This window comes from Dendronephthya gigantea, unplaced genomic scaffold (assembly GCF_004324835.1).
Source record: "Dendronephthya gigantea isolate DGI-Jeju-01 unplaced genomic scaffold, DenGig_1.0 000159F, whole genome shotgun sequence".
Taxonomy (NCBI): Eukaryota; Metazoa; Cnidaria; class Anthozoa; order Malacalcyonacea; family Nephtheidae; genus Dendronephthya; species Dendronephthya gigantea.
In genome coordinates this window covers 293,808-310,964 of record NW_021163169.1, presented here as the reverse complement: position 1 = coordinate 310,964, position 17,157 = coordinate 293,808, and the positions used below count along the sequence as shown (strand labels likewise).

Here is a 17,157-nt window from a genome sequence, read left to right as displayed (position 1 = left end):
TATAGGAGTGTGCAAAATAAATTACTGCAGCCTAAAATCGGAATCACATTGGTAGATTTTAATGTAAAAATATTCTTTTCAGATCTATAACCAATATAAAATTAAGCTGTGTAATTTATTCTGCACACCCATAGATACGCCACTGCATATTCCGTGCCTATAAGATTTGGTTTTTACTCGAACCACTCACATATATAATTATTCATGTTAGCAGCCCGTAAAAATAGATACGCTAGGCATACATGTGTATGTATCTGCGCAAGATGTTTACCATGCACGTCATGCATGACGTCACACGTGGGACACGACGATTTCGCATATTGCTATAAGTCCATGAGAGGCTGTGAATTATTTTGAATAAATAATAAACAGTATATAATATTATTTGACGTTATGCACTGTTTTCATTGCAACTTTCAATGCAATTATAATTTTGAGGGATTTTGATTTGTACAGAGTGTTCGAAATGCCAAGAAAACGTCATCCATCGTAAGAAATGTTCGTATTTGTCAACTTTAGATGCCTCAGAATAGATGACGCAGAATTCATTGGCTTCGGGTTCAGTAAATTGACCTGCACACGCTGCTTTTACTTTTCTCTTTATTTTAGAAACATTGAAACAACGATACCTAATTTTACACTCGTTCACTTTCGACTTATACATATACGATCTAACCCAATCCGATTAACAACCTAACAATAGAAAAATTATATCTCATTTTAAAAATCTAACTACAATACTGTTTTACACAACTGGTTTAATACCTTTAGGATCGTTTCCTGTTATCTTACGTTATTGTACATTCATCCTGTCTACTACCTATTCCACGCATTATATACCTAGTAAATATATTTTCTGTCGTTTATATACACACACTGATAAACACGCACATTTACTAACATAAACACACATATACACAATATTTTCCGTTAAACAGTAGAATTCAATGGCGTAGCTAGCACGATAATTGGGGGAGGGGATATTCATATATTCCTGATGCGCAGGATTAATTTCTTTTCAAATAAATTGTATTTTCAGTCTATTAAGATGAATATAAGAATATGGGCCCCCCAATTATCGTGCTGGGGCCGGTTGTATCAAGCCCGGTGCACAGTAGCGTAGCCAGAACGATAATTGGGGGGGCCCATATTCATATATTCGTGATACGCAGGATTAATTTCTTTTCAAATCCATTGTCTTTACAGTCTGTTAACATGAATATATGAATATGGGCCCCCCCAATTATCGGTGCTGGCTACGCCACTGCCGGTGCACGTGGATAAGTCAAAATTAAATAACACTCCTGTATCTCTCTTGAGTGAGGGCTAGTTTCCACTCAGGAAAAATCTCCTTTGGATCGGAACGGACAGGATAATTTCCTTTGTCTGTGAGTTCTCAGGCGGCGTTTGTACAAAAGAAACTTTCCTGTCCTGTCCGATCCAAAGGAGAATTTTCCTGAGTGGAAACCAGCCTTGGCTTGAGTCAACTTGAATATTAGCTATGCACTGAACATGTAGCTGTAAACAGTATTTTTATATTAAGGTTAAAAACATTTAGTTTGCTTGTTGAATAAAACGATAGACTTTTTATTTTGAACTTAACCACCGTTTAAGCTAAACGGGCTTGATACAACCCGGGTCCCTGGCTACAACAAGGAGGAATTTCGTTTTAATTAATGAAACAAAACTACGTATACATATTATAAGCTAGGACTTCTTCTTTGCATCTTCCAGTCGTACACGTTTCAATAAAAATTTCATTATAAATTTATGAATTAACCAGTTAGAAATCGGCCAATTCATTACAACCGCCTTAAAAACAAAATATCAATTAAAAATAAGGAAGAATCCAGTGCCGTAGCCAGCCTGACGATTAACTGCGGCCATGCTAATAGTTTGGTGTTCATTGACTGTGAACTCAAGAAATAAATAATTATAATAAATTTATACAGCGGGACGAAATCTGGTAACGCTAATGGTTTGGGACGTGTTGCAGTGCTCGAAAGCTTTCGTCCAATTGGATAATGCTTTTCTATGCTTTCTAAAGAACGAAGCTATGCTATTGGTTGAAAGTTGAAACAGAAATGTATTGTAAAGTTCAGTCAATGAAAATCATTCTTGCGAGGAGCGGTGACTCTACCCAATGATTTCAGTTATAGCAACAAATGCGTTTCAAAATGGCTGCCAAATAGAGTTGAATATAGTTTATTGATTGATTGAGATTTAATAACACATCGTCGCATAAAAATGAATTACAATGTGTTTTACAAGAATTTAAGAGTTATTATCTACACATATTATAATTAAAATCATGGATAATAAAATCACTTTTAACTATCCATGTTTAAACTAATCAAAGGTTTTAGCTATATACGGGGTAGCTCCCGCGTAGAGCAATGGAGAGAAACTCGTTTGTAAACTTGCCTATCTAGATTTGAGTACAGGGAAACTTTGTTACGTTTTGGAGAACGTGCTCTCCTGATTTATTCCTAGCGGAATTAGAATATTATTTAAGTAATATTCAGCTCACGTGCATTTAGCATGTTTCACGTGCACAGTCAGCGTACGTACATAAAGCGATCCGAAAAGTTCAAGGTCATTATATACCCGACTGTCGTCGAAGCAATTTCGAAAGCTTTCACCCGACCATCCCTCCCTTTTTCTAGGTTGTGAGCTGCGATAATTTCTAAGTAGTTATGCTGGCGTGGGCCTTTTTTATTACCCCTCCTTTTCTGTGCTGTACTAAAATACGAACGCTGTAACAATTAGCTACAATTTGTTACTTTTGGTTTAATTAAATCGGCATGTGCTGTAGTAGCACATTGCCACTATTTTTTCCAAAAAAGTGTCATTGTTTATATCAGTTGCATGCCTTTAATTTGCCCACAAAACAGAGCTCACCAGTCTCGGAAACTTCCGCCACCTCCTGTAGGGCTTGTAGTTGAAACGGAAGCGATAAACATACCAGTGAACTCAAAAAAGAATGGAAGCTCGCTCTGTCGGAAGTTTGAAGCCAATATGGCGGATCATGAAGCCTTTCTTGTAGGTATGATCCAGGCCTCCGCGCGGAAATTTGTTAGGTTAAATGGCGGCAATTATGATTTACCTTTGAAATTTTCGCGCCGAGGCCTGGATCATACCTACAAGAGAGGCTTTATGATCCGCCATCTTGGCTTCACTCATTAATGAGGGAAAGTCAGAGAGTGAGCGTTCCAGTCTTTTTTGAGTTCACTGAAACATACCTATTACCAGGCCACCGACGATTTTGTCCCGTTATGTTAATTTTAAGTTATTATAACTATTATTGTCTTTAAAAATTCATTGTTTTCACAGCCAGTGAACACCAAAATATTAGCATAGCATGACTAAATTGTCAGGTTGGCTACGCTACTGTTTATTACTGTTGAGTTTTTTCGTAATTTTGTTCAATGAAAGTTAGATATCTTTGCAAAGGATTTTATTATGTGTGGAGAAGAGAAATGTTTCGAAAATTTAAAATTCTGTTTTGAGTCTCAGTCTTATATTTCCAGGACGAAAATGAAATTTCTGGACGAAAATGAAAACAAATTGGCATTTGTCAACTTTTGGTAGTGGAGAAAATCGTACGTCAAACTAATCAAATGGCCACTTTTTAGCTAGTGAAAAAAAGTATTTCATCATTCATCATTCGTATAAAAAATCTTATCTTTTACTCACCTGTAACTCGTGAGGCCAATAACCAAAACATCTTGAAGAAATTCCGACCTTTTTCAGCACAGCACGTACGTAGTCGTCTGGAGCTGGGGAAAATAGTCCTGGTTTCATACCAGTCATGTTAGTGGCGACATAGAATGGCAATACACTCTGATGATGATTAAAAAAAAACATAAAAAAGGAATTACTAAAAACAGCGCACATTTGCCAGCCAAAATATCCAAATGTTTTCAGATTTAAATAAAAAGGGAAAAATTTGTCTATAATTTTCATACGGACCCACTAAACTGGTAAATAATAGATTTATATTTTTTCTTGCGGTCCAAATTCATATTTTAGCGCTGGCTCTGTGCAATATATTTTGATATTATTTGTAGTTATATCAAAATGTTGTTAAGTCCCGGCAAACAAGAATGAGAATTGATGAGAGTTTATAAGAGTTGCAACTATCGCTAGCGTTCAAATTTTGATGAGAATCGATGGGAGCTAGTTCGTGTTCGTTAAGTTCGTTCTCCCGTTTCGCCTGCATACCTGGATAACGATACCTTTGTCACCATATTCTATTTGAAGACTTTTAGAAAATTTGTCCAGAAAAGCCTATTGTAAAAAATATTCGACATGTTATAAATTTAAATTAAGTTTTTGTAATAAAAAAGGGCTGGCTATACTATAGAACACATGTGTGATTATAAACAGTAAAGTCAGTATAGTTTATAATCTTCATATAGACTCCTTGGACATGACGTAACATTAGGCATCTGGAGGAGAAATTAACGTAGCATAAATTTTGCAAAAACGTAAATTTTGGGCAAAATACAGAAATATTTATTAGTGCGTGTGAGAAACTTTGCTTTTTTAAGTACTTTGACCCCCCCCCCATATAAACATTCATCGCTCGCGTAACGACTATTTTTAGTGAAGGAAGTAAACATCTGAAAGACAACCATTAATGATTATGACGTCAGTGTAATGGATCTATAGCAATATTATTACTCCGGCGTCAGCGACGGAGTTGAAAATTCGCCTCGGTTTTGTTTTGTTGTTTTTTTTTGTTTTTTTTTATTTTTCGTCGTCGCAAGTCTGAAATGGCGCGAAACATTCTAGTATTTGAAACGTGTATGTGACCGTATTTATCTATGTCCTAGTCTTATCTCCCAAGAGTTGTGGTGTACAGCTTTGGCTAATTTTCCGATGCGCGATTCGATTTCGCTCGCATGATACGGCAATTCCTCCAAGAGGAACAAATAAACCGTTCTTTTCATGCTGTTCGATTAAGTTTAGATTGAATTGGGGTCAGAATATACTAATACATGTTGATTCTGGTCCTATTTTAATAATATCACTGCTATTTCGCCGTTTAACAAGATGATGTGGTCGTGTATGGGCGCGTTGACACGTCGTAGTTTGCACAGGATTGAAGATTTAATATAACTATATAAGCGCGAATTCCAAAGGCAAAGTGTAAGACAAAGCGAATGTATCATGCGGTTTATTTACATTTTTGAACAATTGAACTTCTACACTTTTTAAAGTACGATGTGCTTCTGAATTTCGCGATCGAACATTTATAGGTTCGTAAGGTATCTAAATGCGAATATGAACTGTATTGTTTATGTTCAGAAGCTCTATATTAAAGACTGGCACGTGCGCCGGAGTTAACGCCAGAACAGGCGTCTTGTTGCAAATAAATAGCATAAAATTTATCTTATTAATATTATATTATTAATAAATTTAATATTATCAATAATATAAAGATATCATAAATATCATTGCTGAAGTCGAAAACTGTGGGCATTTCTTAGAAAAAGGTTTCATGAAGTCTTTACAGTACCTTTGTGCCAGAGTATGCTGCACGAAGAGGGAATGGTCGAACTGCGACACAGGAGGATATGTTTATAATTACTCCTTTTTTCCTAAATTGATTACGATAAGAAGTTAAGATTGCAGTTCTATGTAATATTATATGCATGTCATCAGGGCCGTCGCTAGAAGGTTAATTGGGGGGGGGGAGCTGTACAGTGGGGGGAAGCTGTACAGTGGGGGTCAACGTCTGACTCCACTCAATATGATTTTTGCCAAATTGATATAATGACCGCAGTTCATGTGCGTACAATGTTATAGAATTTAACACAAATTGGCGCTGTTCTAATATTGACCTCTTTTATGTTTCAAAACAGCTTTGCTTTTTTCTGGCATAGAGTCAACCAGTTTTGTTAGCACTACTGGTTTAATTCTATTCCAACATTTTTAAGGTCCACTGTTTTCCTTATACTTTCGTCCAATCTTCCTTCGCACTGGTAGCTCTTGGTCTCCCACATAATCATTCGATTGAATACGAACCTGATTCACGAAACGTTTCCAACTTTTCCTTCGACACGTGCAACTTCATCTCTTCATTGTTAATTTCGATTATCAGGCCCTCTCTTTCCTTCGCTAACCTCTTTTGCCATCTTTTACCACAAAAAGAATAATCCGCATTTCTTGAACAACTTGTAACACCATGAGAATTAACGAGAAAACATACGGGAGGCATTACTATCATATAATTATATAATGCGCAGGTTCGGATCAACAAATCCAATTTCTAACACACAAGATATCATTTATGGTAAAATTAAGAAAAATTAACGACTGGACTCAGACTTTTGACCCCCACTGTATATCCATGTTCGTACGACCGTGCAAACGATAGCAAACACATGAAATCAGTCGGGCATAGACGAATATACGAATATGCACCCCCCCCCCCCGCTCAATAAGCGTCTAGCGACGTTGCAACGTGGCATTGGCAATGAAAGTATTTGAGCAGATTGTAGTAAAAATATATACAGCAAGTTTTCATCTTGAAATTCAAGTTGAATTCCGTGTTGCATTTTGTTAAGGATTTTATGCAATGCTTAATCCGCTGGCGAAGAAGTTCGCTAAGAAACAATGATCGTTCCAATAAACTTACTTTATATTTTTCGGAAGAAACAAATTCATTTAGTAGACACAGGATACATTTTGCGAAATGTACCACATGCATTTAATAAAAATAGAAATTCTACCTTTCAACCATTGCAGGAATAAGTAATCTTGTTATCTACAGATCATAAAAAGAATTTTGTCCTAAATTAGATCCTGTTTTCTTCTTTGCGTTCAGCCCTTATTTTCAATAACTATATTAACATTGGACTTGGCAGTTGTGAAAAAGTGAATGGACGACTTGCGCTTTAGACTAATTTCTTACCTCGGCAATAAAAAGGACATTTTCTGAAAGATCTTACTTAAATTAGTGCAAATGCAAAGTTTGGCTGCGAAATTTTGTAAAATACAGAAAATATAGCCACGAGAAGTTGTCGATTTTTGTATACTTTTGTATTACGTGCGGAAATGTGTAACTAAATATAAATTAGTTACACAATTCCGGTCGTAATACAAAAGTATACAAAATTTGCCAACTTCGCGTGGCTATATTTTCCGTATTTTACAACATTTCGCAGCCAAACTTTGCATTTGCACTAATTTAAGTAAGATCTTTCTAGCTGTCATGATTTATTTTCTTCTAGTTACTTCGATCAAAAATTTGTCTAAAGCGCAAGTCGTCCATTGGTTATGAATATTTCTGTGAAGATAATACCATTTCTAAATCGTAAAGTACTCGAATCATATATAATATACGAATAATCGCAGTATTATTCTAGATCTAGCCATAAAATATTTTAAACATGTAAACATGTAATGATAAACGAATAATCAAAAGCAACGCCAATAGAATTTGTATCATGCACTGAAAAGACAAACTCCCGGTGCTGGGTGTACAAAATTTACCCTTCTAGAGTAGGTTGTTGGAAAGTGTTTAGGTGAATAAGCCAAAGCTCGAAAATACTGTAATACATTTTGTGAAAGACTGAACTATATCTTATGCATTAAGTATTTGCTTCCATGCATAATAAATCAAACTTATCCTCTGTTTAATCTGAATCTGTTTAAGTTACAAATTTCCGCACGTAATACAAAAGTATACAAAATATGCAAACTTCGCATGGCTATATTTTCCGTATTTTACAAAATTTCGCAGCCAAACTTTGGAGTTGCATTAATTTAAGTAAGATATTTCTAGCTGTGATGATTTATTTCCAGTTATTTCAATAAAAAATTAAGCTGAAGGGCAAGTCTCGTCCATTCAAGCCAGGGACAATTGGGAAAAATTAGTCAACTATCGGTCCTCTGGCAGGAATTGAACCTACACTTAAGTGCTCTGTGCGCACCCGCATCGCAATTTAAGCGTAGGTTGGATTCCTGCCGGAGAACCGATAGTTGACTAATTTTTCTTCAACTGTTCCTGGCTTGAATTTAGTGTGTATGATTCCACTCCAAAGTCAAGACCCTTTAAAAAAAACTTTTGACATTTGCTGTTAGCTTCACAGTGCCTTTTTAAAAAAGGTTTTCGGAATAAAAACAATATAATTTATATGGCTTAAACTAAAGCCATTAGACTATTTAATTCGTCAACTTGCTCTAATCGTTTGTAAGGTGAGGCACTATTAATTCCTTCAGTCCATCTGAATTACTTACCATGACAGCAGACATTACATTCACATTGATCTGTTTCCACAAAACCTGAAAAACATAGCAGGAATTTAATTTATAAGTAGCAGTAAAAGTTATAAAGTCATGAAATAACAGCAAATCTGATCAGTTGTATAATACTATCTTCATTCACGGGTAAGTTTCGTCTGCATGGTGATTTTAAGTAAACATGAATATTTGAATAAGCATGGATTCAGCATTTTAGAAGTTTTGAAGGTACTCAAGCTGCTTCCACTGACCTGCTGCTCTGACTTGCTAGATGAAGTCACTGATCTATATATATACAGTAATGGTAACTGAAAACTTTAAGCATATTGGAACTAACTTCATTTGAAAATTCGTGGAGGTAACTAATAGAAGGAACAGCGACACCAACATTGTTTACTAAAAAAATTACAAAGTTGTTCATAATCAGAGTGAAATTCTTGATATTGTGATATTGTGTGTCACGATGTAATTGGTACTTATACAATATGCCAGTGGAGGGGGGGGGGTGTTTCTCAAACGATTGGGGGGGCGACATCGAAGCCAAGAGGATCAACAAAATATTAATATTTCATATAGCTTAGCATGTAAATGATGTAATTAAGCCTATATTTACTCGTATATGTTGTTACAGCGACAGTTGTTACGTTCATTTGAGAGCATTTTAACTGGTTTTAAGCAGTTCATTTTGACCGCCATGTTATAATATAATACACTATACGAAATATGGATGCCTTTTTGGACATCAGTATACCATGTCACGTTGATCTTCCTGCATAATTTAATTTATTTAATGTTTAATGTAATGTTGAATATCGCGTGACAAATGACAATCTCATTGCGCGAGCCCACGATTTCCTAATAAACAAAGGCTCCGAGATAATCGAATGAATGTATTATATTAATTTTCTTTAGTTTAGGTCTCACCGCTGTTGCGTCCAGGAAGCGAGAACACGACATATCGTGAGAAAAAATGGTAAATATTGCTGATAAATGTAGCACTTTATATATTTGACTTTTTTAATTTTGTATTTCGAATCATCGTCATTGTTTAGAACCAAACTCCATGCTCTGCACAAACGTTTCATGAACATACGACCTCATCTCACAACGTTTTGCAATAATTCTTTTATATGCTTGAACGAGTTCTTCAAAGAGCTCTGAAAAATTTGCCAAACGTGATATCCCACCTTTATAGCTTTGCCAACTTTAATCAGATATGTCTATCTAGCTCTTTTTCTTTCAGTATATGAACTATACCTTCATTCATGATTTGTCATATAATTATTGTCAAATTGTCATGTATGTTCAAGTGTTTACCTCATGACACAAAGGGTGCGGTCAAAAATATAAAGGCCTGTATGATTTCCTTACCTATAACACCTATTTCAAAGCCCTCCAGTTTTTCTGCAATTGGCTCATATATCTCATGACCCCCGGAGAAGTCGACTTGAATTATCATTGTTTTCACTTTGTAATCATTTTCTGAAGAGAAAGGTACGTAGATAGAAATAGTAGGGGCAAATCCTCATATCATAGTCAATATTATTAAAATTAAGGCATGCCATTGAGAGGAAACACCAACAATTCTGCATATGTTTATAATATGTGATATGTATGTTTAATGAAAATACCTGATGTTATATATAAGTAGGGTGAAACTATTATCAACTCACCAAGTTCAGCAGCAACACTGGTAAGTTTTTCCTTACTTCGGCTCATCAATATGATATTCAGACCTTTGGCAGCCAACTGAAAGATTTTTTTATGGTAAACTGGATTTTAAAAGAATTTTTACAAGGAGACATATTTAGACAGTGGCATAGCCAGCATGTAATTAGGGGAGGAGGCAATATTTATATATTCATGCTACGGATGTTTAATTTCGTTTCAATTTGATTGTCTTACAGTCTGGTAACACGAACATATGAATTAATATGGGCACCCTAATTAGTGATTCTGGCTATGCCACCATATTTACATGATATGTACATGCATATAAGATACGGTATAACTACTGAAGATTTATCAACCATATGGGTTAATATTTTAATAAAGATATAACTGGATTGTAATGAATTGTTACCAAATGATTTTACTATATGCACAGTATGTACTCTACCTGTTTGGCATATGACTTTCCAATGCCGTCTGTACAACCAGTAACCACTATTAATACAGTTTTAAAAATAGTGTTATTATTATAGTAAATATACTATGAAATAGCAAATAGTCTCTCTCCTGGTATAAAGTATTATCAAACACCCATGTTTTATGGAAATATCATCCAATGTTACAAGTACATAATAATTATAAAGCAAATTATATAACAGATATTGAACATTAACAACAACACAGTTATATAGCCTAATCATGCATAGAGAAGTAAAAAGTACAAATCCAAAATACAAGTTCACATTGCCAACATCTCAAACGATGATAAGCTTAAATTTCTTAATTTTTTTGTTCTAATAAGAACAATAATATGACTTGATTAAATATTACTCCATATTTTTCAATCTAAGATACTGTACCAGCGTACCTGCCCATTCACCAAAACGTGTGATATCAAAGTGTCCTCCAAAAAATGTTGTCTTGAGCACCTCAAAAACCCACATTAGAAATTTCGACAACAAATAAAATATATAGAGTGTCCCGACAAGACATGTGAAGTTGGAGACTAAAGACATTTCGATTTTCGGAATGAATCAATGAAATGTTCCACTTCACCACCGCGCGCTTACAAGGCCTGGGACCAGTTGTCTTTTTAACTGTAGCTAATTAAGGACAGGATTGGCCAATTAGAGTCGTGTATTTCTGAGTTAACTAGGGTGTAACTGTGCAAAATGTAGTTAAAGAGTTTTACACAACTGGCCCGAGATTGGGAATACTCAATCTCGCGTCTGCTCTAGGCTCTAGCCCTAGTCCCTAAGCACAAAATACCATCATTGTTTCCTGCTGTGTGTGATTCGTCATGGTTCGTCACTAAGCAAGTACCGTAAATACAGGCGATATCACGCCTGCCAATATTTAAAAATCGCCATTTTCAGTGAAGTTACAGAATAAAACGGGCGTAAGAGGCCCAGCACAAAATGTTTTACTGATATCCTCTGCAGGCATCTTTCATTTATTAAAGAAATATTAATATTTTGGCTCGGGTATGAATTCTTTAATATATTAGACTTAGAGATACCTGCAGAGGAGGCGAATGTTTTCCAAATTCCAATGTTAGGTATTCATGCAGTCTGTGAGCCCAATTTGCATTTACCAGTGATACAGCGTTATGGTGTATATTGTATTAAAAACCCTCTCATACGTAGCTCCCAAATACATATTATTTAATGATTTTACAGCGATATTAAACTTACACAAAAAAGTTATGTCGTTTAATACATTAGTTATCAATGTTGAGTGTAGAGTGTAGACAGAATGGCGGAGAAATTACCACACAAAAAAATAATAGCCATAAAAAAACTATACAGTTAGTATTATGCGTATATTTGAAAGAAAACCATGCAACAATCAGTGATATATCAGCATATATTTGTGGGATATACAACCTCTGTGGTGCATGCCAATAGCATTCTAAACTTACAAAATTGTGACATCCTCAAAAAGGATTGAATGTAGACTCTAGTTTCCAGTGCCTCCCATGCCCGCGAGGCGCAGTATGTGTTCCATACATTAGATCAAAGTCGAACTTTTGGGGGCATAAAACTAGTTCGAATCCACCTACGTTGGATTTCATCACTTGCCCGTTTGGCTACTGCAGGTCCCCGCCATCTGACAGCACTGAGTACAATGCATGTCAAGGTAAACGTATTGGTTTTATGCGTGGAATGTGTTCATCTGGCTATTCAGAGGCTCTTCGGTCAACGAACTGTACTTTAACACGAAAATGCAACGACTATTGGTTCTGGATTGTATTTCTAGTGTATGTGTTCTTAATGGCAGCTCTCGTCGTCTTCAAACCTCCAATGATAAAATATCCTTTACGACAGATTTTTTGGTTTAAAACGTTTATAGATGGCAGTCGCTTCGCAAACTGGCAAACGGCTTTGTACCGTCACGTTGATCTGCATGGTCCCTGAGGACGACACTGAACAAAACAATCCATCGCTGTCTTCATCAGAGCAAACAAAACAAGTTAAAGACAATTTTCGGGTTTGTTGGAGATCATCCTTTATTTCTACCAAATATCACAACTGCTTCTCTCGTCGACTTCGCTGACCGAATTCTTTGAAACTGAATTTCTCATCCCCGTCCTTGGCTTTTTCAACTTCCAGCCAGCTATAAAAAATCGTGGTTTTGTCTGCCCCATTCCAGGGCTGACCCTAAAGACAAAGCTTCTTTTTAAAGTTGCTCCGGTCTTCGGACGCTCGCTGCAATCTTTCTTCTTTATGCCATCCACGTCCTCATTCGTTGCAAGAGAGGTTCTCTTCGACCTGAAATTTCTCCCTACCTTCAAGCCAGCGTCAAAATAGTGTTCCTTGGCTACGTCACCCTGGCTACTGTCAGTATTTCACTAATTCGCTATGTGCCAGTTGAAGGCAAGCTAAGATAGTTTTACAACGGAATCGTCTTATGCTACGAATGGTGGCAATATGCATCGTTCATTTTCAATGCCATCTTTGTCGTTCCATTCATATATTCGTTCTCGCTTGCATTCCGTTCAAGCTTTACAAAGATAAAATAACCGTCAGAAATTTTCTCCTAGCTGTTGTTTGTCCTCTGTCGTTCTTGTTTCAAAGGCTTGTCCGCATCGTATGTCGATCTGAAGACGAACATGCCGAGGAAAGCGAAAATTTGAGCGCCTTGAAAGAGTTGCTTCTAGGTCCATACGCACAGCCAAATGAAACGAGCAAGCGAGGAGCTTTGTATTGGCAGAGCATTTTGATTGCTCGTCGATTTATTTTGGTTGTAATCGCGGCTTGCGTGGTGACCGAGCCATCCATCAGATTATTCTGCATGACGCTTGCTTACCTTTTCATCCTTCATCTCAAAATTAAACCATTTCAAAGTTTCGAGTCCTTTTTCGATGTCTTTGATAGTTTTAGGTCATATCAACCTGTTTAGATCCGTGATGTTTCTCCAGATTTTGTCGCAAAAGGCGTTTCCGACCTGATTCGAATTCTAGTGTTCTTGCATAAACGTTTGTGGCGGGAACGATGATGAATAGCGAGACTCTTTTCGTGTGTACTGTAAGATACTTGCAAAATTAAGTTGAGTTGATAAAGTTGATTTTTTGTACCCAATTGGCAATTAATAAAATTATAATATAAAAGCAGTTGTGTTGTGACATAAGCGCATCTTTTCGTGTGTATTGCAAAGTTAAGTTTAGTTGATAAAGATGATTCTTTCTAGCCAATTAACATTATAAAAAAGCAACTGTATTGTGACAATGCATTATTGAGAAACCTGTTTAATAAATGTTTTGGAAATAAATATAAACTGTAAACTTCACCCGCGTCTGTTTTTGTTATACTGTAGTCTATACGAATTCAGTTCGTCTTTTAAAATTGTTTTGATTTTTGAGAAAAATCATGTCTGTGCATCTCAGAAAACGTGACAGAGAACTTGCGTCAAATATTTATGTTTGTACGTTTTTGGCGAGATTCACTAAATAAATAAATGAATAAATCAATCAACCAAGTGCCTTAATTAAAATATAAAACGAAACTCACCGTTTTGGTGCCGTATTTGCAGTCCCATGGCTTAGAATGAAATTATGCATGTGAAGTCATATAATATTTTACGCAGTTGCTCAGTGATCGTATGAAGAGAGTGTACTATCAAATAAGTGAAACAACCCATATTATTCAAGATTTAATATCCGCTTTGATATTCATGTGCAGTACAGATCGATAATGATATGTTCGTCACAAACAAAGATCGCCATATATTAAATCTTTTGTGATAGATAAATAAATACTTAATTTTAATTAATTACGGAACACTTTATTATGAAGAGGAAACAAAACAAAAAATAAAATTGAAAATATAAGGGCACAACGGACTTGCAGTTTGAAAATGAATTTATTTATGTCTTGTGATGTCCGGCTTATGATGAATTTTTTTACACTTTCCTAGAAACGCTTTGTACAATTGAGCTGTCGGTTATATCACTGTAACTTGGATTGCTCGTCATTGTTTTTTCGCTTGTTTTAATCGGAAGATGGCGTTGATCTGGTTAGCAGGATTGTATGCAATCTTAGTAGTATATTCATCTGGTAAGAAATATCTTTGTATTTTTAAATGACACCGAAATGTTAAGTAATGGACCTTGTCAATACATTTAAAGCTGATAATTACTGAGATTTCATACGATTTGTTTGACCGAGGACTAGGATTCGGGACTGAATTCGCTCGTCAATTTGTCAACTAAATTTTATAAATAAGCGTGCAAAAATTCAGCATACATTTTAAATGGTTACAAAAGCGAGGATATTTTCAGACGACAATGGGAAGAGTATATTAGGTGATAGAAGCAAAACGTGAACTATGCATGTGTTAGAATGCATGAACAATACAATGTTACTTTCCTGACCACAATTCAGCAATAAAAATGATAGTTTTGCTCTTGGACTATGAAATGAATCCTTTAGACGTGAAACATAAATAAACCAAGGAATACGGCGTGGCTATTCGAGGATCGAAGTATCTTTGCATGCCCAGTTCAATTACTGCAGACGCAAATCATATAGCCTATGTGTATAGGTATTACCAAATATATACCATTTGTTTAATCCTGACATTATATTTCAGTTTGTCGTGAATCATCTCAACACTCAATTTATGTATCGCGTTTTAATGGGAATGACGCAACAAATTGCGGTACTCCAATATTCCCTTGTCGCAGTATATCTTATGGCATTCTACAACTAACAGAAGGGTCAGTAATCTACCTGGATGGCAAAGAAACGGCCAAAAACCCTTACCAATGTGAAAGCCAAGATCATGGACAACCGGGAATTCGTATTAATAAAAGCATATCATTCGTCAGCATCAGATCACGTGTTTACATCTCGTGTCTCCATGGAAACCCCTGGTTGGTGAACGGAACTAAGCTAGTGAACGGTGTACAAGTTAACTTCTTCGGACTAACCTTTTTCAATACATCTCTTCGCTTTTTTGACGCCTCAGTATTTGCAAAGGACGCCGTATTTGCGGAGACGAAATTTACTTGCATGCGTATTCAAGTGTTAAACCTGCGGCAATTTGATCTGACGTTGGATTCTGTTGTCTTCCAACAGAATAAAGTGTGCATACGAATTGAGATCGACACTGGGATTATGGTTTCTATAGACGTAACTAATACGTCTTTCCTTCAAAATGGTAATTCTCCTTCGTCAATTCTTTTGTTAAATTGCAGCGAGGGAAACTCTACGGTCAGCATTGAAATGAGAAACTGCAGTTTTAAGGAAAACGTCTTTGAGGGATACGGAATGTTTTCAATCATGAACAAACTTGGAACGACGAAGCTTGCAGTCAGTCGACTGAGGATGGAAGAAAATAGTCACACAAACCCCAGCGACGAATATGACAGCATGTTTACTCTTTTCACTGACGAATTATGCATGACATTGGATCACGGGTTTATTTACAAAACATTTGCTGCTTTTCTTTCTGTGAATGGAGGTTCAGCGCATATGAACATCTCAAACTTTCAGTTGGACGGATACAACTCGATCATTTCCGAGGGTGGTGTATTTGATGTGTCTGTCACTGCCGCTTGTTACGTACTCATTAATGATTCTAGTTTTCGTAATGGCAAAAACATTAGTTCGGGTGGTGTAATTGCAATCGATGCATCATTTTCGATGCTAACCATCCAAAATTCAAATTTTGAGAACATTTCGACTTCATATTACGGTGATTTGGTATTTATTGGTAAACCAGACACACCAGAGTCGAAGAATTCTGTCTTTCTAAGTATAATTAATTCATCGTTTTCAGGAATCGTAACGGAAGCCAGTTTTGTGGTGTCCATATTTGCCAACAACCTTATTGCAACTGTTCGTGGCAGTTCATTTCTGAGAAATATTGGCGGGGTTTTGGTTTTTTATATCAAAGATGCTGCTACAGTCCGTCTTGACGATGATAATTTTCTTGAAAATAGCGCCATTAATGCTGGTATCGTCCAAGCAATTGTCGTTCGTGGAACTTTTCATTTTCACAGCAACAATGTTAGCTTCGTTCGAAACAAACTGTCAGGGGATGGTGCTTTAGGTGTATTGTTTTTGGGACTTCAAGATACACTAGTTAATGTCACTTTAAAAAACACGCGTTTCCTCGGGAACCTAAATATGGCTAATAGCAATATTTTCGTTTCTTCAAACAAATCTAGATTAAATAATGTTACTTTGGACACTTGTGTATTTCGGGAAAATATTGGTTTGAGAGAAATAATAACAATCATAGGTCAAACTTCACTTACATGCAAAAATTCTATCATCGATTCAAACAGGATTATTTCCCGCAAGACGGCCACAATGTTGCTGTTTTTGATCAATTCAAAGATTCTGATTACGAATACAACATTTAAGAACAATTCCTACCGAGCACTTTATGTCTCATTGGGAGGAACTACCTCGCTAAGAATAGAAGATTCCTCGTTTTTCCGGAACAGGAATTTGGTCAATTCCGGAGCCGCAATACAGATGGAATTTGTCCCCAATTTGTTCAGTTATAAGTCGCAAAAACAGCACAAGTTTGAGCGGACTTTTCAGGCTGTTATTGCCAATGTATTGTTCAAAGAAAATGTCGCTTTAGTTAACAGTGTTTTGGCAGTGACAGGAGGGGAAGTGAAATTAACAAATTGCACAATTTTGAATAATTTTGCCCGGTTCCAAGGTGGTCAAATTGGTAATCGTGGTCAATCGGATCTGAGTTTAAACAATTGTGTGT

At 36.1% G+C, this 17,157-nt stretch overlaps 1 protein-coding gene across 2 annotated transcripts; it reads right to left on the bottom strand.

Annotated features, from left to right (window-relative positions):
• Nucleotides 1–1,608: 1,608 nt before the first annotated feature.
• On the bottom strand, nucleotides 1,609–10,967 carry LOC114537532 (inactive hydroxysteroid dehydrogenase-like protein 1). 2 transcript variants are annotated; one of them, XM_028558580.1, is made up of 11 exons: nucleotides 10,793–10,967; nucleotides 10,373–10,419; nucleotides 9,927–10,002; nucleotides 9,625–9,735; nucleotides 8,591–8,649; nucleotides 8,251–8,295; nucleotides 6,741–6,775; nucleotides 5,525–5,606; nucleotides 4,225–4,290; nucleotides 3,697–3,843; nucleotides 1,609–1,812 (listed from the first exon to the last, which is right to left on the bottom strand). In XM_028558580.1, the coding sequence occupies exons 1-11, from the start codon at nucleotides 10,938–10,940 to the stop codon at nucleotides 1,708–1,710; spliced, it is 921 nt and encodes a 306-aa protein (XP_028414381.1). In that variant the 5' UTR covers nucleotides 10,941–10,967; the 3' UTR covers nucleotides 1,609–1,707. The 2 variants fall into 2 exon arrangements, with proteins under 2 accessions (XP_028414381.1, XP_028414382.1); XM_028558581.1 differs by lacking the exon at nucleotides 4,225–4,290.
• Nucleotides 10,968–17,157: the final 6,190 nt, after the last annotated feature.